At 38.8% G+C, this 27,702-nt stretch overlaps 1 protein-coding gene across 5 annotated transcripts in view; it reads left to right on the plus strand.

Annotated features, from left to right (window-relative positions):
- LOC127419592 (sodium channel protein type 8 subunit alpha-like) overlaps nt 1-27,702 on the plus strand; it is a 90,978-nt gene that overhangs the window by 3,485 nt on the left and 59,791 nt on the right. For 4 of the 5 annotated variants that reach the window (XM_051661100.1, XM_051661104.1, XM_051661099.1 and 1 more), the window contains exon 2: nt 5,506-5,837. In XM_051661100.1, the coding sequence (XP_051517060.1) occupies nt 5,562-5,837 (276 nt within the window). In that variant the 5' untranslated portion in view covers nt 5,506-5,561. Of the gene's footprint in view, nt 1-1,452; nt 1,478-5,505; nt 5,838-27,702 lie in introns of all 5 variants that reach the window. The other variant, XM_051661102.1, reaches the window with a different exon arrangement.

Here is a 27,702-nt window from a genome sequence, read left to right on the forward strand (position 1 = left end):
ATACATGTAGAGATGCTTATTTAGGAAACATTTGCAGTGGTCTCAATTTTTTTCCAGAGCTGTATATATATGTGCATGTATATGATTTTCCGAAGCTTGAGTCCACTTATGAAAAAGTTCATTTTCTAATTTAATCGTTTATTTTTCATAACAAATTATATTATCCACATAAAAGTTTGAGTGAAACATTTGTGCAAAACCCGATGATTATGATATAATCATGATCCTGCATGTGAATTTTCACAGAGCATCTTGTGAAAGTGCTTTAATGAAAGAAAACCTGTCCTTTTGTACAAAATGAGTAAACACAGTTAATGTCACAAATTTGCTTATTTGATTACTGATCGCGAAATTGTGTGGAATCTTAAATATTTTTTAAATTTTGTCATACATTTTTCAAATTCACACAGAGGGGTAATCGCGTCTTTCGCACCTGCATTCCAATCTACATCTTGATGTAAAACTTCCTCATGATCACACAGCGTGTTTTCATCAGCCGAATGGGAGGCTAAACACTATTAAAGTGTGATGAGACTTGCGCTGCACATGCAAGCCATTCGCACCTCAAAAGCCAATAAACTATTTAGCCCTTTTCGGAGAATCGCACCTGCAAAATCCTAAAACTTTATTTCCAAGTTTAATTTATATTTTGAATAGACTAAGATTTTTATGTTTTGTTTTCTCTTTTAATCGTTTGATGTAATTTTGAGTGTGACCATGGTTTAAGGACAGTGTACCTGTATGCTGGGTTGGAAATCTCAAGGATTAATAGTGGTGTTTTTCTTATTACATGACGTGTTGTTCTGAAAGCAAAAAGAAACAAATGAAACACAGAATGTAGGCTGTCATCCGCACAGCCTGACCGAAGCAAAGCGAGCACGTTTACTTGTGCGATTAACCGAAAGTCAAGCGGTGTCGGCTCGTGATGTGTGAATGGCTTGCACGTACTGCACGAGTCAGTTGGGTACTGCAGTCTCGTCACATTTGAACTTTTTGTTTAGTCTCCCATTCAGTTTAGCCTCCCATTCAGCTGAACAAATGATCACGTGGAAGGATTACATCAAGGATGTGGAAGGATTACATCAAGATGAAAGCTGGAATGCAGGTGTGAAATTTCATATAAATAAAATAGTCTACTCCTCTCTCACCGTTGCTGGTGTGCCAGTGATTACCCCTGGCACGCGTGCCATAGGTTGCTGGCCCCGGCCCGCCACAGTCTAATTTGTCCTGTCACAGTTTCATAATGAACCGTAAATATTTTTACACTTCTCATAAAATGAAAGATCTCTAAACATTGTATTTTGCGCCGTTGCTTCGGCAAAGCATCTCTCACTCCCAGTCAGTCAGCCCCCCACCCCTGCTGTATGCACGCATGCTCACACACACGCACTGGAACCAATTATCTAACATTAACGTTATTACCAGCGGCTCTGACAACATAGCTATTTTCAGCATCTGAGGAGCAAGTTCAATACAGGTAATCACTTTTTCTTCATTTCTTTCAAATGTATGCTCTAGTTGATTTTGTGTTTTGACCATTTGTGAACTGCATTAAACTCCGTCTCGTTTATGCTTTGTGGGTGTGACTTTCTTGCTGTCATCACCATTCATATCTGTGCAACCAAAATGTTTATGATTAAATTATTACTAGAGCACAAAATTGTTTACAAGAGCACGAAGTCCTTCATAGGTCTAGCCTCTTAATTTTGCTCTCAAAGTGCACCAGATTGATGCATTTAACTTTAAAATGTACAAAATTTTCTTATGGAGGGTCCGTGGTCCACTCACGACAGTCTCACAAAATCCTGTGGGAAACACTGAGCATACACAAGCTTTTAGTCAGTGTGGTTCACCAGAGATTCCTTCACCCACTCCACCCATTTCCCATTCTGGTGCCTTAGGGACATGAGACATTTCTCAAACATCTCAGTGGATATTTAGCCTTGTTCAGCTACAGTCTGCAGGGTATTAATTATCTTGACATCCAGACTACATCACATCCATCATAATGACCCAAAAGAACCATAAGTTGAAGAAAAAATTAATAAAAAAAAATAAATGTCCAATTAATCACTTATCAATGTCGTCAAATATGATTTCAAATGTATTCTGTCCCAAGACAAGCATAAAGTATCACCTTCATCTCCATTTAATGCAGAGTGCTTTTCATCTTTCATGAAGTGGAAGACTCATCCAGGAACTTGTGCCAGTTCCTCTTTAACATGCACCCAATTTAGCAACAGATTGTTTTGATGTGTAAGGTAATATTTTTAGATGCAAAGCTTAATGTATCACTTTCCAGCACAAAGCTGAACATATCAGTTTTTGTGACTGGATGATGTAACAAGGTAGCATTGTTCAGCAAGACTTTATAATTCCACAAGCTAAAAATAAACCTTTAACATATTGCTGTTTTGCTAGTTTTTTTTAAATGCGTTTCTGGAACTTATTGGGGCTCTCTTAGCATGTCATTTTTGATAATGTGTTGATAATGTAATATGAGACAGTAGTAGCTGCTATAGATACATAGTAACCAAAGTGATAACTGATGATCTTATGCCTAAAAATAATTTGTATCGTTAAATAGCATTTGACTGTAATGCCGTAGAATAGAATAGAATGTAAAAGCATATTCAGTCCTTTAAATCCTTTAAATGCTGAAACTTTCTGCTGTATGAGCTCGTATGTATCCAAATTGTGTTACCGCTTTATGATTCTTGTGTGTTATTGTGATGTTTAATTACTATTGTTTCTATTGTTTGTGTTTAAGGATAGTGGACATGCTGTAATTTTACTGTCCTCAAAGAAAAAGGCCATTCGTTTTCTCTCTTATATATTTATTTGGCTGAACAGTACAGAAAACAAATTTTGTTCATACACATAAAATTATCTATTTAAATTGAGTGACTCACAATATCCATTTCTTAGTGGGCAAACTCTGGGGGGTCTTTACATTTTTTGTGCCAGTCAAGACCACAACAGGAAGTAAATAAGACATTTAAATCTTGTTTAAAGGGATAGTTTACCCAAAAATGAAAATTCTCTCATCATTTACTTACCCTCATGCCATTCCAGATGTGTATGACTTTCTTTCTTCTGCAGAACACAAACGAAGATTTTTAGAAGAATATCTCAGCTCTGTAGGTCCATACAATGCAAGTTAATGGTGACCAGACCTTTCATTCTCCAAAAATCACATAAAGGCAGCATAAAAGTAATCCATATGTCTCCAGCGGTTTAATCCATGTCTTTCGAAGCGATCTGATAGATGTGAGTGAGAAACAGATCAATATTTAAGTCCTTTTTTACTATAAATCTCCACTTTAACTTTCACATTCTTTTACATTCTGAAAGTAAAAGTAAAAATGGAGATTTATAGTAAAAAATGATTGAAATATTGATCTGTTTCTCACCCGGAGTGTTTGCATTACTTCAGAAGACATTTATTAAACCACTTGAGTGGTATGGATTACTTTTAGGCTACTTTTATGTGACGTTTGGAGCTTCAATGGTCTAGCCACCATTCACAAGCATTGTAAGGACCTACAGAGCTGAAATATTCTTCTTAAAGGGGTCATGAACTGCCTTTTTTTATTTTGTACTGTTCTCTGAGGTCCACTTATGTTATCAAGATTTTTACATCAAAAAACATCATAATTTAGAAGTAATAGGCTATTTTCTGTCCTGTTTTGACCCCCTTCATCGTAACACACCGTTTGAATAGGCGTGGCGGATTGTAGACTCGGAAGTAAACGACCACTGGTATGATTGTCTAACAGTTTTGCATATTTAAAAATCCTACATCCTTCTAAAATGGATGCTGCTGTGGTTTAGGTTAAAAACGCATAAATACTCAGTACATATCAAACGATCTGTAATAACAGACAAAGCAATAGTGACCACATAATAAAAACGGTTACTCACACTTGTGTGGTGCGACATTACTGTCGGATCCAATATAGTCGGCACAGCATCGTCTTTTAGTTTCAATCTTTTTTTAAATCCAGTGTCGAATTGTGCCTTGTTTGTAAACGAATCCACGGTGAAATGAACAAAGGACCAAGTTCTTACTGATGCGGTCTGGAACTTCATTAAAAATAAAGTTCATGCACTCTTTCCTAATGTTGGGATCAGAAGGAAGGCAATGCAAAGACTGTGTTTTTCCACAACTTGGCAATGCACAGCGCCTTGTCTTCAGAGCCACCTTTATCGTTTGGTTTCTGTGTAGACCTGCATTTGCCTCTCTCATTATTTACCTACTACATGTGTGAATCGGTGGGCGGGGCTAAACAGGCAGTGATGTAGAAGCAGGTGTTGATCTTCTTCTGCGGAGGCAGTGTTTAGCCACACTATTACGTAATAAAGTGGCACATTCCACATCCTGTCGTTTTGGCAGATTGGCTTCAATATAAGCTGTTTTTAGACTAACGAGAAAGTTTTGAGTTCTGAAACTTACAGGATGTTTTTATAGTACAATGACCTCTTATATGTCAAAAGATCAAGGGAATTTTGATTTCTCAGTTCATGACCCCTTTAAAATCTTCCTTTGTAATCAGCAGAAATGAGGACATGAGTAAATGAGGGAAAGTAAATGATAATAGAATTTTCATTTTTTGACAAACTATCCATTTAAGCTTTTAAGTTAGCAAGAGGAAGCGTTTTACCTGCTGCTGTTGATTCAATTTGTGATCTTTATGTGGAACTATCTCCATGTCCATTTCAGTCCTGTGATATGATGCCTCCACAAAGATTTTCAGCATTAACAAGCATAAAATAAGTTAAACCTTTACCATTTGTGTGGATGCTAACATATGGGAGGCTGACTAAAACAATGCATAAAAATAGCTTAATACCTTGAAATGTCCTGCAGTGTGACAGCAGTGTCCAGCGTTGTGACATGCTTTGCTTCATCTAAAACTGTTGTAAATAGCTTTTTCATAATTGTACAATAATTATTTTGCATGCAGTTTTTATTACCTCATAATAAATGAAAGAGAAAATTGTATTTAAAAAATTGTTAATTGTTTTAAAAAAATATACATTTGTCACACCATTCGAATGAACTATTGAAACCATAAAGGTGATTAAAAGAAAAACTTAAATAGTGACCAATTACTATTCTAAAAAGTCACTTTCCCTTATACAGATTTGTACATTTGTAAATTTTAACCTAAAATCTTGATGTTGAAAATAAAAATGCATACCCATTTATCAACTTGCCCTAAATATTTCTTAAGCTGTGCACTTTTAGATTTCTCTGCTTTAAAAAATAGTAAATAAAATATAGAAAAATATTAACAACAGCATATGGTCGCTAATTCCAATCATGCTTCAAGTTACAAAGTAGCAACAAGCCCCAGAATTTCAAACATGTAGATTTAGTTATCTGCCGTTACAATAATATACCATATTCAGATTTACTTAAGAGTTCTTAAAGTGACTTGATTAGATGCCTACTAACACTCAATCTTACTCTTTTAACCTCCTCCTCTCTTTCCAACATAGAACTGGGTGCCGTGGAGGGTACATAACAAAAGAAGAAGTTGCTGCAGGATGAAAACATGGCTGCACCTATTTTTGCACCGCCAGGACCTGACAGCTTCAAGTACTTTACCAGGGAATCTCTGTGTGAAATCGAGAAGCGCATTGCTGAGGAGAAAGCCAAGCCGCCACCTAAGCCAGACACCAGTTACCGCGACGATGATGATGAGAACAAGCCCAAGCCCAATAGTGACCTGGAGGCAGGCAGGAGTCTGCCCTTCATCTACGGGGACATCCCTCGTGGCATGGTGGCAACACCACTGGAGGACTTGGATCCCTTCTACATGAATAAGAAAGTGAGTGCCACTCTCCATCTGTTATCATATATCACAATTCTTTGTGATCTTCACAGCCGGCCTGCACATACAGGCACCTTCTATGCAGCTCACAATGGATAATTCCAGAGGTGTAGAAGTTGTTGTGGATTTGTTTTTCTTTTTTTTTTCAGAAATATTGTTTTTGTGGTATTACCAGCCATATATGAATATTCTTATATAGAGAAATCCCTTTGGTAATATGTACATATTCCAAATTCCTAGGATTTGCTTTAGTCTTGATATATGATAACATTAATATATATATATATATATATATATATATATATATATATATATATATATATATATATATATATATATATTATTTTTTTGCAACCCACTGTAATTTTAGAGTTGGGTTGTGTGACTTCAGAGCTGTCTTCATGCTGCATTTACATACAAATTCCAAAATATACCATGGTACTACTATGTTTTTTGAACATGTACCAAAGTATCACCATGGTATTTTTGGAGTACTTTGAAAATACCATGGTATATGAATTTCAGTACCATTGTATTTATAAAAGTACCATGGTATTACCATCTGATACATCAGTGTGCCATAGTACAACCACAGTACTTTTTTGTAAGGGTGATACAGTTACAAAGCATGTTGATATCTTTTAACACAGATTCAAGCTTAATTTAGAAAAAAGTGCATAGAGATATGAATAAAAATAAGGATTTAGCTTCCTTAGATAATCAATAACTACAGTGCTGAAACATTTGTTTGTGGCTTGTACATACAGTATATGTTGTTGATTGTGTATGAGATGATTGCAAACAAGGGATTGGGGAGGAGGTCAGCAAACTTTAGTTCCAGCTGACAGACTTGTTTAATTATTGAAGCAGTAATCCTTTACAAAACAAATCCAAAAGGAATGCCCCAGTGCATTTTAAAGTGTTGTTGTTTTCATTTTCCCCCCAGAAATATGTGCCACATTTAACAATTTCAAAAACAAACCCATAGATCCATCTGTTTTTATCAGAATAAGCTGTGTACAGTAAGAGATCTCAATAAATGGCTAATCAATTGCATTTGACTGGCATTGTAGCATCATGCTGAGTATTTGCTGTTTCTGTACTGTATACTGACCTTTGACTATTTTGAATTTAATTTCCTCTTAAATCTGGCTGTTATCATTTTTGTCTAGATAGTAAAGCAGCTATTGCAGCTCAGTGGATCCTCCAAGCTGCTTTAAGATCTTTATTGCCTTTTTCATATGCACATAAGTGTGAGAGGTTGGACAGTTCTTGAATGTTACCAGCTGTAAGACTGTGGCTTGTTTTTGCGTTTGCAAATGAGTTCTATCAAATGTACCCAGAGGAAAAGTTTACTGCTCATAGCTTGCTCTTCAATAGCTCAAGAGATTCAGGCTGGTACAGTATGTTTCATTCAAATAGTGACTTGGTCTCAAATGTTTCTCTTAAAAGTTCTGAGGAAAAACAAAATTAGATACAAATGAGACAACTGTTGATATTTAAAGCATATATATATTAATGTGGATTTTATAGCCCAAATTTGAATTGGAAAGAATTTGATGAGAAATGTTTGTTCATTTTGAAATCTCTGACTTTTGTTTGCAGATTTTGTTATCTTGGCAAGCCTGTTGAGATCTTATCTAGAGGAGGACTGATATATACCGATATACACTATACAAAACTTTTGAAACACTTGACTGAAATGTTTCTCATGACTTGGACCAAATAGTAAAGAAAAGCAGCCAATAAGTGCCCAACATAGATGGGAACTCCTTCAATACTGTTCAAGAGTACATGTCTGCAAATTCTAGTCACAGAGTGACTACTTTGAAGATGCTAAAATATAACACAGTTTTGATTTATTTTGGATTTTGTTTAGTCACAACATAATTCCCATAGTTCCATTTATGTTATTCCATAGTTTTGATGACTTTACAATTATTCTAAAAGATGAAAAAAAAAAAAAAAAAAAAAAAAACATTATTACAAAGAATGAGTAAGTGTTTCAAAACTTTTGACCGGTAGTGTATGTCAGTCGGTGCCTATAGTTGCTTTTTGGAACTATCGGTAAAAATCTATACCGATAGTTTTTTATTTTAATTTTTTTATTATTCCTCATCAATAATCCTCATCTGGTTTTATATATATATATATATATATATATATATATATATATATATATATATATATACAGTACCACACGCGTCCACATGCGTGGATGTTGGATTTTGGCTTCGCTATACGCAACACATAATTTAAATGAATACAAAATGACTGAATACTGTTCACAAAACTTTGGACTTTCATTTAAAGGATTAACTTCCGCCGCGTTACGTTACACAACAGCATGCCGTCGATTTCCTTGAAGCGCTCCTACGGTTGCAGCGGCAACAAAAATGCCTCTGGTAAGAAATATCTTTACAATTTTTTCATTGAAACCTGTTTGGATGTAAAGAGTAGTGTCTCTAGTTTCCTCTGATATGCTGCTTTAAAAATTTTTCATTTTCCGCATGTCGGCGCGCAGATAAACATGATATCTACATGTGGATTCTGGCACCACGTTTCCTCAAAAGCAGAAAATACCTATTCGTTATTTTGAATAACTTTCAACTCTAACACGTCTGTTGGTTGTTTACCTTGATTTTAATATACCTTTTGTTATGTTTAATTTTGTTATCTCTGTGCAATATGATTCTATTCATTAACATTAGTAAATTAATATACAGTATTTACTTTGCATTTTCACAATGAGAATAAATGGGTTCATCCAAAAGCTGAAAACTGTTGCTTTCAGAGGCTTTATGTGGAGTTAGGATGGAAATAAGGTGCATTTTGAACTGTTCTGAGAACTGTGCAGACAGAAAGCACACTGGAGGTTAAGTCATTCACAAAATAGAGAGCAAGGGAGGAAGGTAGCATCCTATAGCTTTCAATGCAGCTAAGTGCATTCAATCCTAAAATCCAACCAAAGGTCCAGTTTCAGGTTGCTGATGATGTTTGGACCACTCAACATGTTTGGCAGACATGGGACAGTGGTAGTCAGTACATAGATTCAGAATTTTATAATACTACATTTTATTTTAACATGGTTGGCAGTGACTGGATGATGCTGGACATTACTTTGAATAAGAATGATTTATTCAGCTTACAGAAAATAAGCTGTAATATCTGTAATGTCTCAAAAACATGAATAACCAACACTCCTGGAAACAAACAATTTGATGAAAAAAATCGGACTTTCTATATAGTGTTATTTAAAATTTCACAACATTTGTTAAATACTTATATATAGACCACTATAACGGAGCCAAGTTGCTGCCATTTTTAAAATAAAAGTCACTGGTGTATTTCGGGCTTGTTTATAGTTAAAAGTCCCACATTATGCACTAAATCATATCTTTTGTTCTGGTTATTATGGGAATTTTGGTTGCATAAACTGCTTTTGGGATTTTATTTACTTTTGGACTCTTGTAGCCTCAATGTCTGTGCCTGTGTAACGGGGTAAGGGATGGACAAGGAGGAGGCAAGAACCGGCTAAACAGTCAACGTAAAGTTTAATGATAAAACTCAACAAAAAAGAAAACATAAAGAAACGCAGACACACATGCAACGTGGCCGCATGCGTCTCTCTCTCTCTCTCTCTCTCTCTCTCTCTCTCAAACTGGCGCCTCAGTCTTGTCTTTATCCACTTCCTGGCTTGTGGAGCCCTGGGAGAGGCAAGGAGAGGGAAAGGGGAGAGAGAAAGAGCGAGGCGGAACGACAGAGAGAGAGAGAGGAGAGAGAGAGAGTGAGAGAAGAACTTGCTCGCTTGCTCCCGGACGCGCTGTCGCCCGGTCCTCAACGGCTCCTCCGCCCTTTGGCGGACGCCAGCTCGCTCCTCCCCCGGCGGATGGCAGCGAGTCCTCCGGCCCCTGGCGGACAGAACCGCTCCTCCCCTTCTTCGGCAGACGGCAGCAGTTCCTCCCGCTCTGGGTGGGCGGCAGACGGCCGCGGCTGCTCCCCTGGCAGATGGCAGTGGCGAGGACTCCGCGACAGCGCATCCCTCCTTCCTCCAAGGTTTCAGCACCAATGTAACAGGGTAAGGGATGGGCATGGAGGAGGCGGGAACCGGCTAAACAGTCAACGTAAAGTTTAATGATAAAACTGATCATAAAACAAACATAAACAAACGCAGACACACATGCAATGTGGCCACGTGCGTCTCTCTCTCTCGAACTGGTGCCTCCGGCTCGTCTTTATCCCCCTCCTTGCTGATTAGCCCGATCCAGGGCCAGCTGTGTGTCCTCACGGCCTGGCCCCGCCCTCCTCCTCGTCACATCCTGTCATAGTAACGAAAGACTAAGAATTTTTATTTTATCATTCTTTAAATAGATTTGAATAAACTATTGGCCAATTAATCGGTTATCGGCCTTTTCTACTACCATAGTTATTGGTAATGGCAAAATCCACTATCGGTCGACCTCTAATCTCTTCTGACACTATAGAGGAGGCACATGTAAGATTTAAAATCAGGATAAAATCTGAGAAGCAAGATACTTAAGCAAAACTCTCAATTTGATCTCTGTTTAATCCCATTGCTGTGTAGGAGAAACAATTGAGATATTAAAGAAATCTTTTGTCAGTTATCCTTCCTGTGAGTTGGCCTAAAACAGATTTTCCGGCGTGAGTTGTTATTATAAGATGAAGCCTAAAGGTGGAGGATGAGGTCATCTCTTCTGTCTGAGATGTAATGGAGCTGAGCAGGCTCTGCTATGTGTTCCTCTGCTCTTAGGGCTATGGCTCAGAGCTAAGTGCAGTTGTAAGACTTCAGCAGGTCCACCACACCGGACTTTACAAAATAATGCACACACTCATTTGTGTGCTAATGCCGGTTAATGTGTGCCTGCACTGAAGCTTTTCCCTGCCTCTCTCTCTCTCTCTTTCTTTCTCTCTCCCTGTCTCATGCCTCTGCCTCCTTCTCATGCAGCGCATGCTGACTGTTATGTAACCGCCCGCTACATGCACAGGAAGGAGGTTTCAGTCTCTTGATGCAAACCTCATGGAGGAGCATATGTGAAGAACAGTCCAAAGGAGCTGAAGGATGCTCAATGCAGCATACCAAAAATAGGCATTATAACAGTGCCATTGGCTCTTGACATAGCTAGGTATTGTTCTGTGATCTCAGGGATTTAAAATAGCAATATTACAGAATACCATGAAGCAATAAGCCACTCAAAACTTTGCTTCACCCCTTACTGTTGTAAAATCACTGTAAAGCACTGACATAACCTACTGCATTTTAAAAATATAGATAACTGCACTATAATAGAGGACACCAATGTTTAATAAACAGTTAAACAATAAACAGTTTTTATTATTAAAAATTCTTCCACAAAGTAATATTCATTATCCTAACTAGGCTATTAACGGTTGAAAACATGTTCACATGAAGAAACTTGCCGCATTAATATGGAATGTACAGTCATCTTATACAGTCGTTTATAGTCATCTTATAATGGCTTCTAATGCAGCTCAACCAATCAGAATTTAGAGTCAGAGCTATCCATTTTACAGTATAATGGTTTTTATTATCATAGACTTTGCCAGCATTTTGATCGGATCTCCCTGTGCCCCCATAGGCTTCCATTGTCCTTTTGTTTCCTCATGCTGGGTTCTGCTTACAGCCTGCAGCAGTAGTGAAACCTGATTCTCAGATTCTCAGTGAAGCTCAGAGCAGCTTCCTTCATAGTGTAAAACCAGCTGAGAAATGGGAGCTGGCAGCTTTTAAATCCAGACCCATGACACTATCAGAAGCAATTAGCCTGAGAGAAAGCTTTGTTAGTGGAGCAGCTGATGAACCTTGAGCCCTAAGACCCCCCAACCCCACCAGCATAGATGAGTCGTGAGGCAGTGATGTGGGTCTATTTTTTCGAAGGGGTAGATATTTTGAGAACACATGAATTGCAAATAGTTTTAACATGATTTACCTGGGTGATCTTATTAGGATTCTTAGGTATCAAATATCGTAGGTATTCTTAGGTACTTTAATGTAATGTGTAAACCATACTTTTTTGTATGTTTAGGCCTATATAGACACTGAAAACATACAATATTGACAGCATCTAAATGTAAACCCTTAACAAATGCACAAATACCTATGAATGCTAATGAGATCATGCTGGGTTTACGAAAGTTGGACATATTCCTGGATGTACCTCTTCCTTGGTCCTGGAGCAAATTTCCAATTAAAGATTATTTTTAAAATAGTTATCACAAATTGCATACTTCTGCATCATTCTACGCCATTTTGTAGTGTAAGTAGTGTGAAAAGTGTGTTCACATGGAAAATGCAATGAAAAGAAGAGTACTATGAGTTCCCAGATGATGTACTTCTTCAACTGAAATAACAGAGTGTTTCTTATTCACTTCTTTGAGGAAAATGGGAAGAAATATCCGATAGATTTGGCTATTTTAATTATGAAAACCACGACAAAACGCTGTTGTGTCAGACATAGCCAAAAAAACAGTAACTGATTTTGTATTGCCTTTCAATCGCCAAATATAGAAGGCAAAAGAAGACTGCTGCAGCTGCGGACGCTATATACTGGATGCATGGTTTAGAGTGACTGGGAAACATCAGACCCGATTTAAGACTAAATCTATCATCACATCATGACGACAGTGGTTCCAGCAGGAACATAATGATGAGTTAACACTTGAGAACAAGACAAAATGCCTGAGAAAACCTAAAATGATCAAAGTGGAATGCTGCTTATATGGGTTTTCATGCTTTAATGAATCAAACTTCTCGGGGGATATTGTGCTTACCGTTCGGTTTTATTACCCCTTCTTTCTGTTTTTGATTTACAGTTTTATTGTATGCCTACTATTTTAACCTTACCAAAGTTTAATCCCTCATGCATTGTCTGCTGAGGCTGTAAAAAAAGGGACTTCCATTGAAATCGCATCAGCCATATCACGTTCAATTATATTTGTAGAATTATTTCAAAAATATTATTTATGTGTAGATAAAACACTTTAATAATCATATTAAAATATATAAATAAAAGTGTGGATGATGATAAACAAAGCAGTGAAATGTTTTAGAGATCAATCGAATAACAAAATATTAACGTGAAAATCGAAAATGTAGGCTTGTCCTGTCCTGAGAACGTGGTATGGCTGTATATATATATATATATATATATATATATATATATATATATATATATATATATAATATATAATATTATTATTATATATTTTTATTTTATTTTTTATTTTTTACTTCTATATTTATTGGTTGGCAGGCGATACAAATTCAGTTCCCAGTTTTTTTTATTTTATCTGATGTGCAAAAACTACACTACAGCTGTTTGTCATGTTTTTCATTGTAAAAATAGTCAAATCTATTGGATATTTCTCCCTGTTTGTCTGATAGGAATGAATGTGTAACTGTGGAAACATGACTTTGCTTTTCCCCATGAGTGGGTGAAGCCTCCTTGTCGACTGTGTCTATGCTGGCCTGACATTTTTTTTAAAACAAATGATGAAAATGGTGACTAGCGAAACTTCTGTGAAAATAGCACATTTAAAAAATGAGCTGAATACTTTTATCATCACGCTGTGTGAATATTTATAGTACGTTATTCGAGATATAAGCTAAAGCTAGCGGCAACACATCACAAGCATTTGAAATGGGGCTGGGTGATAGAACAATGTTATCGGATATCAACGATGTCTTACAAATCTCCTGATGTCTATTTCGACACTCATTGACAGACGATGATCGACAATATTGGTAAATGGCAAAACCATGGATCTGGGATGTCTCCAAATATATTAAACAGTAGCCCAGTGTATGAAATTTGCATCCGCCACCCGCCAAATGCAACAAGGCTGAATCCAGCTCCTTAGTCGCAAGCACCTCGTCCAAATGGAGGTGTTTCATGAGCGGGTAAGTTTGCTCATCTACCCGCAACAGTGGTTGGCTACCTGTAAGACATCTTGGGAGTAACACATGTTAAACACAAAAAAACACTTTATTATATTTTTAAGATTTAACAGATAAAAGAAAAGCTGTCAATGCCCGTACTGATGCACTGTTTGTTCAAAGGCGTGCAGTGGGAGCGTCTTGTTGATGCGCATGTAAAGGTTTATCACTCATTCTTCTCTGTTTCAGTCATTTGAAAACTCTTTGCAAGAAATGTGTCATGTATGAGAATGCTACAAATGACCTAAGACCATCTCAGGAGGTGCTCGAAGTTTAGTTTGCATTATTTCCATGGTTCATTTTGCACTTATGCATTGTGAATGCACCTCTGCAGGTTCTCTCAAATATATCTTTGTATCAAAGAAACAAAGATGAAAGTGATTGAATCATAAAATAATCCAACACCGCGTTTAACTTTAACCTAAAATTGAGTTCTATTTTCTTTTCTTTTGGCAGCATTAACTGAATTAACAAAACGCAATACAAACACAAATTCGATAACACACATTTGGCAGCATTATTTTGGGAACACAAATTTATTAGGCTTACACCTAATATAAAAACTGGTGTTTTCTATTCGTTTAAGCACAGACTAAGTGAAGTAACAAACTGTTTTAGCCGTTTTGAAAGTAGAAGTTATGTGGGTTGTGTTGAACTTTCAATTTGGGAAGGTGGTTATATAAGATTTTTTGATCACTTCGCTATTTTAATTGTGTTTTCCTTTCGTTTAAAGTGCAGTTTGAATTTATAAGTATCATAAGTCTTTCGTGTTTCAATAAATTAATACTATTTTTAAAGCAACATCAATAAAGCAAAAATATTCAATGGCCCTCGGCAGGGGGGCTGAACCTCTGTCAGCTGAAAAACGGCGAATGCTTCCATATTGACAATAAGGTTGATGTTCCATTTGACATGATGATACTACATTTTGACAATTTATACATTAGATGGCAGAGTGAATAGTGTAAGTGTACAGTGTATAGTGCATCATTTGGGACACAGCTAATGTGATTTTATTCGTTTTGCTCACTTAAAAAAAAAAAAAAAAAACTCCCATAAAAAACATATTAGCAAACCAGAATGCAGAAAATGATTTACAGGCAGGGCACATTTCTGATTGTGTAGTTTTTTAATTGGCTAAAGTCTCGACCACATTTTCTTTTGCATAGTGAAATTCCATAGGTGAAAATGGCATGGGGAAATGTTAAATGTTCACCCGAAAATGAAAAGTCTCCCATCATTTACTCACCCTCAGGCCGTCCCTTTCACTTTCAAAATGTGAAAGTAAAAGTGGCGATTTATGTAAAAAAAAAAAGAAAAAAAGGACCTAAATATTGATGTGTTTCTCACCCACACGTATATCACTTCTGAAGCTATGGATTTAACCACTTTACTTTTATGTGGCCTTTATGTGATTTTTGGAGCTTTAAAGGTCTGGTTACCATTAATTTGCAGTGTATGGACCTACAGAGCTGAAATATTCTTCTAAAAATCTTTGTTTGTGTTCTGCAGAAGAAAGTCATACAAATGAGATGGCATGAGGGTGAGTAAATGATGAGAGAATTTTCATTTTTGGATGAACTATCCCTTTAAGTGCATGTGAAACCTGCAAAAACTTCTTGTCAAGCAAACTCCTCTTTTTTTTTTTTTTTTTTTTTTTTCAAGCTGCACTTTACTGCATACTCTGGGAGAGTTAAGTTTTAAAGAAACTCACACTAAAATGATTTCCTTGTCAATTGTGAATATTCAGTGTAGATAATTATGAAGCACTGCCCACACAGAGGTCACTGCTAGGAATGCACCAATGTGTTGGCTGCCGATGTCTATCGGCCAATTATTCAGATTAACAATTTTTATTGATTCACATATTTGAACATAGGAAAACAAAACATATATACACAGAATCAACATTAACCCCCACTATTACCCCTCCCCCTCCCAAAACCCAATTCCACCCTGGCCCCCAACAACGTCCTGGTGGTCATACATGATATAGAGTATACACACACAAAAATACAAATAAAAACACAAATAAAAAATAAAAAATATAATAATAATAATCACACATCCATAAATGACAGATATCAGCCCCATTGCTCCACGATTAAGTTAAACTTCCCCATTCTTCTAAATGACCCTTCTTCAAAGGCCGCCACCCTTCCCATCTCCAAGCACCACTCCTGAAATGAGGGCGCTCCAGCCGACCTCCAACCCCTTAAAAGTATCTGTCTGGCGATCATGACACTGGTTAAGACCCAAATCTATATCTGTCTATTCAACATTGATGACTGCCCCATCGCCCAAAATACAGAGTCTGGGGCAAAATGATACCCAAGTTCCCAATACATCACACACCAAACTCTGAACCTTCAACTTAAACTCCTGGATCTTAACACACCCCCAAAAGACATGGATTATGTCTCCATCCTGTGATTGGCACTGCCAGCAGGTGGGTGTGTCTTTAAGACCAAGCCTATACGATCTAGAGGGGGTCCAATAGAACTGATGTAAAATCTTGAATTGCATAAGGCGCACTCTTGCGTCTCTAGATGCAGACTTGACGTTTTTTAGAATCCTAGCCCACTCTACCTCCTCCAATTCCAAATTTAAATATTTCTCCCATAATCTCTTGAGAGAAGTTGAAGCTCCATCCCCCAGACTCTGAATTAGCAGGGAGTAATACACTGATGCCTCGTGACCTTTTCCATCACCACTCCCATAGTATCTGCCACTTTAGGGGGGTGTATGCTATTCCCAAAAATAGTACAGAGCAAGTAGCGCAGCTGTAAATACCTAAAAAACTGAGATCTGGGGATCCCAAAATGTTGAACCAAATTTTCAAAGAATCTCAACACACTACTCTCATATAGGTTACAGAGTGTAGTAACCCCCCTCACAATCCACTCTGATCAGCAGAAAGGGGACTTATTAATACATAATTTGGGGTTCAGCCATAAGCTCGAGGCAACATTTAGATAAATATCCGAATTAAACACTCTGGACACTTTCGTCCATACCGAGTGCAAATGCGAGATAACGGGGCGTAATTTAACTTCTCTGGTTAGTTTGATAGAAAGGCTTTGCAATGGCAAAATAAGGGCAAGAACTTCCTGTTCAATACAAAACCTGGGAGGGGCTCTTTAAGGTGGAAGCGACCAATGAGCCAAATGTCTGAGACCGAACGCATAATAATAAAACAAAATCTTGGGTAGGCCTAGCCCACCTTTGTAAATCGGCCTATGCAGCTTACTGAAATGTAATCTGGGACACTTACCATTCCAAATGAAAGACTTCACTATGCTATCAGATTGCTTGACGTAAGAGAGGGGGATCTACAGGGAGAGACTGTAGCAGGTAGTTGAATTTTGGAATACAATTAATTTTAATAATATTAACCTTCCCAGTCATTGATAAATGTAATGAAGCCCACCTGCCCGCATTACTCGAAAACCTTTTTATTAAAGGGTAATAATTAACAAATTTGCTGGGAATAAAATACCCAAATACTTAATGCCCTGTTTGAGCCACTGGAAGGCGCCCAGCTGGAAAGCCGTTACTGGGCAGTACGCTGTCAGAGCCAAAGCTTCGGATTTAGACCAATTGACTCTGTATCCTGAGGACTTAGAAAAGGAATTAATAATACTGTGGTGGCAAGGCATAGATCTAGTAGGGTCGGAGATGAATAATAAAATATCATCTGCGTAAAGCAGAAGCTTATGCACCATACCTCCCGCCATCACCCCTGCAGGCAAATCATCCTCCTTTCTTATGGCGGCTGCTAATGGTTCCAGGGCATGACAGAACAATAATGGAGAAAGAGGGCAACCCTGCCGGATGCCCCTATCCAGAGTAAAATAATCGGAAATTAATCCATTTGTTTGTACCGCCTCTACCGGGGGTCTATAAAGCAACTTAATCCATCCAATAAATGTACTCCCAAACCCATACATTTCCAAAATCTTAAAGATAATCCCATTCTACCATATCAAACGCCTTTTCGGCGTCAAGTGAGATGGCAGCGACCGGAGTCTAAACATTCGCCACTGACCACTTGATATTCATGAAATGCCTAATGTTATCAGAAGGGCTGTGGCCCCGAATAAACCCCACCTGATCTATATGTATAAGAGATGTCATAACTTAATCGATTAGCCAAATTTTCTGACAATATTTTAATGTCTATGTGGATCAGGGAAATTGGACAGTAACTCGCTTGGATCTTTGTCCTTTTTAAGAATCAGACTGATCTGGGCTTGTGTCATGGTTGGCGAAAGCTTTTCATTCTTTAATGATTCCATATAAACTTCTAACAAAAGTGGAGCCAGTTCTGTAGCTTAAGATCTAAGAAATTCAGCGGCAAAGCCATCTGGCCCCGGAGCCTTGCCTGTAGGCAGGGCCTAAATTACCTCGCCAAGCTCCACCAAGTTTATCTCAGAATCAAGAAAATGTTTTTGCTCAGTCATCAATTTAGGGAGTTCTAAAGGTTCCACAAAGTTTTTAATATCTTCATCAGTAGACGAAGACATGGAACTATAGAGATCAAGATAGAATTCTTTAAAAGCATTATTAATATCAATGGCCGAGGTAAAAATGTCACCGGCAGCAGATTTAACTGAGGAAATGGTAGAAAAAGACTCTCTCTGCTTTATATATCTAGCCAAAAGCTTCCCTGCTTTGTCCCCCGACTCAAAGTAAGACTGTCTTGTCCTGAATAGCAAAAACTCCACCTTCCGTGACAAAATAGTATTATATATGTATTTCAATCGGGTCAATTCTCTGAGGCCATCAGGCGATATTTGGTGCTTCAGCTCTGCCTTGGCACTTTTAATATTCCCTTCCAACTCCACGAGTTCTCGTGCTTTGGATTTTTTGATGAATGAGGCATACTGTATGATCCGACACCTAAGAACTGCCTTAAGTGCCTCCCAAGCCACGCCCACAGAGGATACTGAGGACCAGTTGGTCTCTATATAAACATTGATTTCAGCCTTTCACATTTGTTGGAAATCAGGATTTTGCAAAAGGGATACATTAATAGATACATCATGATGGTGCCACTGATGGCTGCCTCGGTGTGGAGCGCTCCTATTGTTTTGTTGTTTTTGTTTGTTTGTCCTGTGTTTAGTAATCTTTTTCCAGTCAGTTTTACCAGAGACGAACTGCTGAACATTCGACAGCATATACCAGACAATCTTTTCCCGGTTTTTGAATTTTCAGACGTTTTGCTGGACACTTTAGTTGGAGGCGCAGCTCTGCTGTTCAAGAAACGCAGGCAAGGGAGACGAGCAGGTGCGCTGGTCAAACTCCGTCAGTGCGGATTTCAAACAGTGCTGCCGAGTATTCACTTAGTGAATCTCCACTCTCTTCCTAACAAAACGGACGAACTACATCACCTCACCCGCACAAACAAGGACTTTTCAACCTCTGCTGCCTTGTGCTTCACAGAAACCTGGCTGAGTGAAGCCATACCGGACAGCGCATTACATCTGTCGGGCTTCAAGCTGTTCAGAGCGGATCACATTGCGGAGTTAACGGGGAAAACGAGAGGCGGTGGAACATGCTTTTACATCAACGAAAGTTGGTGTATAGATGTAACAACGTTAAAGAGGATGTGCTGTCCTAAATTTTAAACGCTCTTTATTAACTGTAATCCTTTCTACTTGCCGCGGGAGTTTTCCTCGTTTATTCTGGTGAGTGTGTATATCGCGCCAAACATGTTTTTGAATGCCGCGCTGCAACAGCTGGCTGATCAAATCACAGACACAGAACAACAATACCCGGACTCAGTTATTATGGTGGGGATTTTAACAAAGAAAATCTCACACATGAACTGCCCAAATACAAACAGCACATTACATGCCCCACCAGAGACAGGAACATACTGGATCACTGCTATACAACAATAAAGGATGCATATCACTCTGTTCCTAGAGCAGCTTTGGGATTCTCTGATCACTGTCTGGTTTATCTTCTTCCAACCTACAGGCAGAAATTAAAATCAACCAAGCCAGTAGTAAGGACTGTAAAGAGATGGACCAATGAAGCAGAGCGGGAACAACAAGCCTGCTTTGACTGCACTGATTGGAGTGTTTTTGAGGCTGCAGCCACAGACCTGGACGAGCTCACAGATACTGTTACATCATATATCAGTTTCTGTGAGGATATGTGCATTCCTACTAGGACTTATTTAAAGTTCAACGACAAACTGTGGTTTACAGCAGAGCTCAGGCAACTTCGTCAGGCCAAAGAGGATGCTTACAAGGGTGGGGATAAAGTCTTGTACAATCAGGCCAGGAACACACTGAACAAGGAAATCAGAGTGGCTAAAAGTACGTACTCTGAGAAGCTGGAAAACAAGTTTTCAGCTAACGACCCTGCATCAATGTGGAGTGGCATGAAACAACTCACAAATTGCAGGACTCCTACCCCCAACCCTGTGGTGGACCAACAGCTGGCTGAGGACCTGAATGTGTTCTACTGCAGATTTGAAAGGCCCAATCTCACACCCCACACCCATTCTGACCTTCACTTCACACAAACACCAACACCTCCTGCAAGCCCCCTCCAACCCCCTACTGCTACTCAACCTGCACTTAAGATCTGTGCAGATGTTGTGAGCCGGGTCTTTCAGAAACAAAAGATGAGGAAAGCTTCAGGCCCAGATGGCGTCTCATCAGCGTGTCTTCGATCCTGTGCTGACCAGCTGGCCCCCATCTTCACACGGATCTTCAATAGATCACTGGAGCAGTGTGAAGTCTCATGCTGCTTCAAATGCTCAATCATTATTCCTGTCCCAAAGAAACCCAAAAAACAGGACTTAATGACTACAGACCTGTCGCCCTGACGTCTGTGGTCATGAAATCATTTGAGAGACTGGTGTTGGCCCAGCTGAAGAACATCACTGATTTCTTTCTAGATCCCCTTCAATTTTCTTATCGAGCAAACAGGTCTGTGGATGATGCAGTCAACATGGGATTGCATCATATCCTGCAACATCTGGACAGACCAGGGACATATGCAAGGATCCTTTTTGTGGACTTCAGTTTGGTTTTCAACACCATCATCCCAGCTATACTCCAAAATAAATTACACCAACTCTCTGTTCCCATGTCTATCTGTCAGTGGATTACCAGCTTTCTGATGGACAGGCAGCAGCTTGTGAAACTCACTTCCAGCACCTGTACAATCAGCACTGGTGCCCCCCAGGGATGTGTGCTCTCCCAACTACTCTTCTCCCTCTACACCAATGACTGCATCGCCAAGAACCCCTCTGTCAAGCTCCTGAAGTTTGCAGACGACACCACTGTCATCGGCCTCATCCGAGATGACGATGAGTCTGCATACAGAAGGGAGGTTGAACAGCTGGCTGTCTAGTGCAGTCAAAACAACCTTGAGCTGAACACGCTCAAAACGGTGGAGATTATTGTGGACTTTTGGAGGAACACCCCAACACTGACCCCCCTCACCATTCTAAACAGCACTATGGCAGCAGTGGAGTCATTCAGGATCCTGGGCACTACCATCTCACAGGACCTGAAGTGGGAGACACACATTGACTCCATTGTGAAAAAGGCCCAGCAGAAGTTGTACTTCCTTCACCAGCTGAGGAAGTTCAACCTGCCACAGGTGCTGCTGATACAGTTTAACTTAGCAGTCATTGAGTCTATCCTCTGCACTTCAGTAACTGTCTGGTTTGGTTCAGCTACGAAATCGGATATCAGAAGACTACAAAGGACAGTTCGTACTGCTGAAAGGATTACTGGTTGCCTCCTGCCCCCCCCTTCAAGAACTATACACATCCAGAGTGAGGAAAAAGGCTGGAAAAATCACTCTGGACCCCACTCACCCTGCCCACTACCTTTTTGAACAGTTGCCTTCTGGCTGACGCTTCAGAGCTGTGAGAACCAGAACCGTCAGGCACAGGAACAGTTTTTTCCCTCAGGCTATCCATCTCATGAACAGTTAAATTGCCCCATTGAGCAATAACTATGTGCAATACACAGTTTAGTTTTTTTTTATATTTATCCAACGCATCCAACCTCTTCTGCCATTTCATTCCTCTGAAAAAAAACAAAAACATTTGTAATGTACATAACAGATTTGCATTTGAACTGTACATAACAGATAACAGATTGTATTAGATTTGCACTACCTATGTGTATGTGTGTATGTATGTGTGTGTCTGTACGTATGTGTATAATTATTTTTTATTTTTTATTATTATCTATGTCTTGCTGCTGTTTTTGTATTGTTGTACACTGGAAGCTCCTGTCACCAAGACAAATTCCTTGTATGTGTAAGCATACTTGGCAATAAAGCTGATTCTCATTCTTCTTCTAAAGCGCCAACTATATGATTTCTTTTTCTCTATATGTGGCAACAGCTCTAAACTCCCTAGGGCATGATCTGAGACTAAGATGTTTCTAATTAAGCAATCAACAACAGAAGAAATGAGGGACTTCTATTCTAAAATCTATTCTAGACTAAATCTTATGGACTGATGAAAAAATGTATTGTCCCTACCAGATGGGTTCAAAAGTCTCCAAATATCTGCAAGACCAAGATTTTTACACATCCTGAGAAGCGTCAGTGTTGCTCTAGGGGGCTTACACACTTTTGCTTCACTATGATCAAGGACTGAATCCATCAATAGATTAAAGTCTCCTCCCAATATTATATTATGAGGGGTGCCAGCGGCTTGCAACATCCCTTCAAGATCTATAAAAAAGCCCTGATCATCAGCGTTAGGTGCATAAATATTAGCCAAAATTAACCTTTGCCCCTGAATTTCTGCTAAAACAATAATGACTCTTCCTAATTTATCTTTAATCTGTTTGAGACATTTGAATTGTAGATGTTTACTTATCAATGTAATGACTACCCTGCTCTTACTTGAGCCAGCACTAAAGAAAAAATGCCCACCCCATATCTTCCCAAAATTTTCAGCTTCCTGCAGGGAAAGATGTGTTTCTTGAAGAAACACTATGTCATAGTTATTTTGTTTAAGAAAATAAATAACCTTCCTTCTTTTTATGGGGTGCCCCAACCCATTCACATTCCACGTGGAGAGAGACAATCCGCTCATATTAACATTTTACATTTTTAAATATTAGAAAAAATAGATTGTGTGTCAAAAACAAGATTATAAAGACCACATTCCAACATTAGTGCAATAATCAAACCCCGAACTTCCCCCAGTGTAACATAGACTCAGGAGAACCAGAAGTTAGATCCATTTGCAGCTTTACTTGTAAAGTCACAGAGAATATACAACAGGCAGAGGTCAGTATTCAAAATATACAGCAACGTAGGCAAATCCAATAATCGTGGTCAAAAATGGGCAGAGGGTCGAGGCAGGCAGAAAACAATCACAAAGAGTATACCAGGGACAGATCAAAGTCAAAAGGTAGGCAGCAGTGAATCAGAATGACGATAAGAGGCAGAAGTTCAAACACAGGCAGACTAATATGGAAAAACGCTCAGAAATGTTAGCCAGGGCAAAAACAAGACTTCGCACTGAACCCAGTGTTTGCAGTGCTTAAATAGTCCATAAAATAAGGTACAGGTGTGTAGTAATCAGTCCCGCTGAGGATGATGGTAATCGTAGTTCGTGAGAAACAGTTAATACTCAGGTGACAGCGCTCTCTGGTGGTTATCGAGGGGAGTGTTCATAACACCCAGAATCAAACAAACAGAAAAAAGAAAAACATGCACATTAACCCCGCGCACGACAGCGCCAACCGGCGTCCATCCCTCTAAACTCAAACAATCCATGTATGCCTACGAGAGTCCCCATGATAACTTTGCCATCAGATTGCTCAAGTCCGGTGTTTCTATAAAAATTTTGTGAGACAGAATTACATAACAGAAGAAAATCTATAAAATAAACTCCAGCCAATAGGAGGCATAAACACAAGGAATGTGCAGATTCATCCACAACTGTGCCGAAGGAGTGTTATTCCACAAAGCAAACTCCAGCCGTTAGGCGGAACCAGCACAAAAAGAAACAAAACATGCGCCCAGTTTGCTCGGATGGTCAAGTGAATGTTCAGTGAGTCAGGTCCACTAGGCTGTAAAGCGAGCGCCACACAACGACTCACTCATTCTGTATACTTTATGAAGGATATCACATGTTGGGGACAAGTAAAACTCTACGGCCATCCTTAGCATCTATTCTCAACCTGGCCGGGTACTTCAGTGCAAGGTGACCCTCCGTCGATGCAAAAGTTACTTGAAGGAGTGTTATTCCACAAAACAGACTCTAGCCGCTAGGCAGAACCAACACAAAAATAAACAAAAAATGTGCCTAGCTTCCTCGGATGGTCAGGTGAATGTTCAGTGAGTCAAGCTCACTTGACTGCAATGTGAGAAACACACCATGATTTCCTCTGTCCATTGATTTTTATGAAAGACATCGCTTGTTGTGGGCATTTAAATATTTTGCGGCCATCCTTAGTATCTATTCTCAATTTGGCCGGGAACATCAGTGCAAAAGCGACCTTCCATTGATGTAAGAGTTTCTTGCATTCCTTGAATTGATCACATTTCTCTCTTGTCAAATTCGCAAAGTCTGGGAGAAACAAAATGCTGTGGTTCTTCCAAGAAAGCCTTCCTTTACTCCTCACCTTGCGTAACATGAGATCTTTATCGGATGATCTCAGAAATTTGGCCAGAATTGATCGGGGTCTGTCTCCCTCAGCGGATCTCCGAGCTGGGACTCTGTGAGCTCGCTCGATTTCCAGCTTATGGCCTGTTATGTCGAGCAGACTCGGGAAGAGCTCGTCTAGGAATTTCACCATATCTCGGCCTTCTTCATCCTCAGGAATTCCAACAATTTGGCTACGATTCTCAAGGTTTTCCAGTTTTCCTCAAACGTGTTCCAAATCTACTTTGGTCGCTAGCATATTAGCAGCTAATTCACTCTCCGATGACTCCAGATAATCAATCCATTTCTCGACATCCCCCATTCTTGTAACCAACTCAGTGAATTTCATCTCCATGTAAGTGATCGATCGACGTATTACAGCAAGATCTTCCAAGTCTGCTACGACCTTCGCCAGCATCACCGACATACTCGACAGCTGATGCTGAATCTCTCCTGCCGCACCGTCCAAATCGAGTCCCTGGTCTGCGGCCCTGTCAGGGGTATCAGCTAGAGCAAGTGTCTTTTAATGTCTCCAGAGCCCGATGATTTTGAATTCTTTGACATATTGACCTCACAGAACAGTTATGGTACAGGGTGTATCAAATCTCACCGGTTTATGTAAAAAAAATAATGAAAAACTAGCAAAGTGCGCAGAGCTCTCCGTTCACATGTCCGACCCTCGCATGGCATCACGGGACCTCTCCCTTTCGGCCAATTATTGACCAAATTAAAACCATCGAGATATTGTAATAAGCATGAAAATGCAGATATAAAAAACATTAATTAGTAATAACACATTTTGAAAAAGTGTGAATTGTGAATTTAAGTGCACAATCCAGAAATAACAATAGCCACAATATGTAGAAGGTTTGGCACTCCTAAGAACATGTAATATTTAATATTTATTCTTTATCGTTCTCACATTAATGCAAAAAACAAAAAAAAAAAACCCGCCATAAACGGACTTGAAAGTTGTGAAAGTGTCACTTACATATAGGCTACATGATGAGGAAACAATCCAAAAAGCTTTGAAACCAGCAGACTTTGACTTCTGAGATATCGGAAATGATATATATTGAAAATTAGATATTTTGGAAATTATTTATTGTTAGAACAGTAAAAAAGCTTGTGTACCTCTTTATACTTTTTTAAGCAAGTAAAACAGTGATCTGATGACAAAATAAGCTAAGTGGCAAAATATCAGTATCGGTATCATTAACAGCCTATAGTTTTTTTGTTAAAATTGGCATCGGCCAAAACATTTCGTATTGGTGCATCCCTAGTCACTGCCAAACCAAGCAGCTTCCTATTGGTCAATGCTGCAAATTTGCATGTCAGAGTTTACCAAACTTGGAATTCTTGGGAAATACTTCACCACCAGTTCATCACGTGAAATTTCAGATCGCACTGATTCCCTTTGAGATGACTGTATTTTGCCGTGCAAAGCTAATAGAGACCGAACCTTAAAAAGGTGTAGGCCACTCTGCTGACCTTTGTTTTTTTTTTTTTGTGCTATCCTAGGGCTGTCACACTTTTTTCAGTGAAATTTACAGGTTGTTAATTGTAATATGTGTGATATTCCAAAAAATAAAATAAAAATAAAAATACATCTTATTTAACATCTTTATACAATCAGATTTTAGGGTTAGGCTTAGGGTTAGGGGTACAATTTTTTTATAATATTGTTGTTAATCTTGTAACATGACTTGGGTAAACGTTGTGCAAAAAGGGAGACTGAGATAGAGAGACAAAGAGAGAGAAAGAGCTCCATACTGGGTCATAAATCTTAGGAGCGGCTCTTCAAAATATGCCATGTAGGACAGTTGCTACTCCCTGCGATGACGAAGCAGAATGGGTTTGGCTGGGCTGGGTGGGGGGCTGGGGGAAGCAGGGTGAGGCAGAGCTTGAGGATAATGGCTGTTACACTCCTCCCTCTTGTCTGCTCTCAGCCTCTTTATTTTCCACATCTCTTAGGCACTAGGAAATACTATTCTGGCCCATGATAATTCAAGCATCTAATTTATTTCTGTTGATTTGATTTAGCTCTGTGTTGACTCAAGGTAGTGGTGTTTTGATAACAGAGTAAATGTTTCTCTGTGCTTTGAATTCTAACATTCTAATTCTAACATTTTAGTATGAAGGATTGACATCAATGGTTACTGTAAATGTTTTTAAAACTTTTAAATTCTTCAAATTTAATGGAATATTGAGGGATTTTGGTCTTTTGATGAAATGACACGAGCTTCTATTGATGTCATAAATGACTTTGAAGCTTCTCTCTCTCTCTCTCTCTCTCTCTCTCTCTCTCTCTCTCTCTCTCTCTCTCTCGTTTTATGGCCATTTGCTGCTCCCCTCATCATTCTCTTTTACATCAATCAACCTCTCTCAACTCATTTATCTTTCAACCATTTTTCTCTCTCCATTTTTCCTGAAACACTCTGTTTACTTTTTATTGATTCACTGGTTTCTTGTTTTTACATCCTACTCTGTTTGCATCACTCTGTAACATGATCTCTCTTTCTCTCTCTGTATCTCTACCTCCCTCGCCTGATGTTTTTAACTTCATTTTAAATATTAAAGTAAAAATAAAATAAATTTAATTAGAAGATTAAAGTAAATACAGTTCCAGTAAATACATATTTGGCGAGGAGGAGGGCGGGGCCGGGCCGTGACTATGCTCGTTGGCCCCCAAACGGGCTAATCAGCCGAGGAGGGGGATAAATGCAGCCAGATGCGGCAGTTTGGGAGAGAGAGAGAGCCACACACAGCTTCCGTGTGTGTGTTTATGTTTGTGTCTTTTTGTTTAAATTCTTATTAAAATATTACTTTGACTGTTCAGCCGGTTCCCGCCGCCTCCTTTCCCATTTTAACCCTGTTACAACATATAAAAAGCATAACTTTTTATTTTCATTTACATAATAGTGCTTTTCCAGATTTTTTACCGCGATCATAAAAATCTGTCTTCTCACATATTTTAAAGTTTCCCACCAGCCTTTAACGGATTAGTTCACCCAAAAATGAAAATTTGCTATAATTTACCCTCAGGCCATCCAAGATGTATATGACTTTCTTTCTTAATCAGAACAGGATTTAAGATTTTTAGGAAAGTATCCCAGATTTTTAGTTTCATCCAATGCAAGTGAATGGACACCAATTTTTTACGGTCCAAAAAGCAAATTTAGTCAGCATCAAAGTAATCCACTTGACTCCAGACGATCAAGTAATGTCTTCTGAAGTGAAGATTC

The sequence above is a fragment of the Myxocyprinus asiaticus genome, chromosome 29 (assembly GCF_019703515.2).
Source record: "Myxocyprinus asiaticus isolate MX2 ecotype Aquarium Trade chromosome 29, UBuf_Myxa_2, whole genome shotgun sequence".
NCBI classification, from domain to species: Eukaryota; Metazoa; Chordata; class Actinopteri; order Cypriniformes; family Catostomidae; genus Myxocyprinus; species Myxocyprinus asiaticus.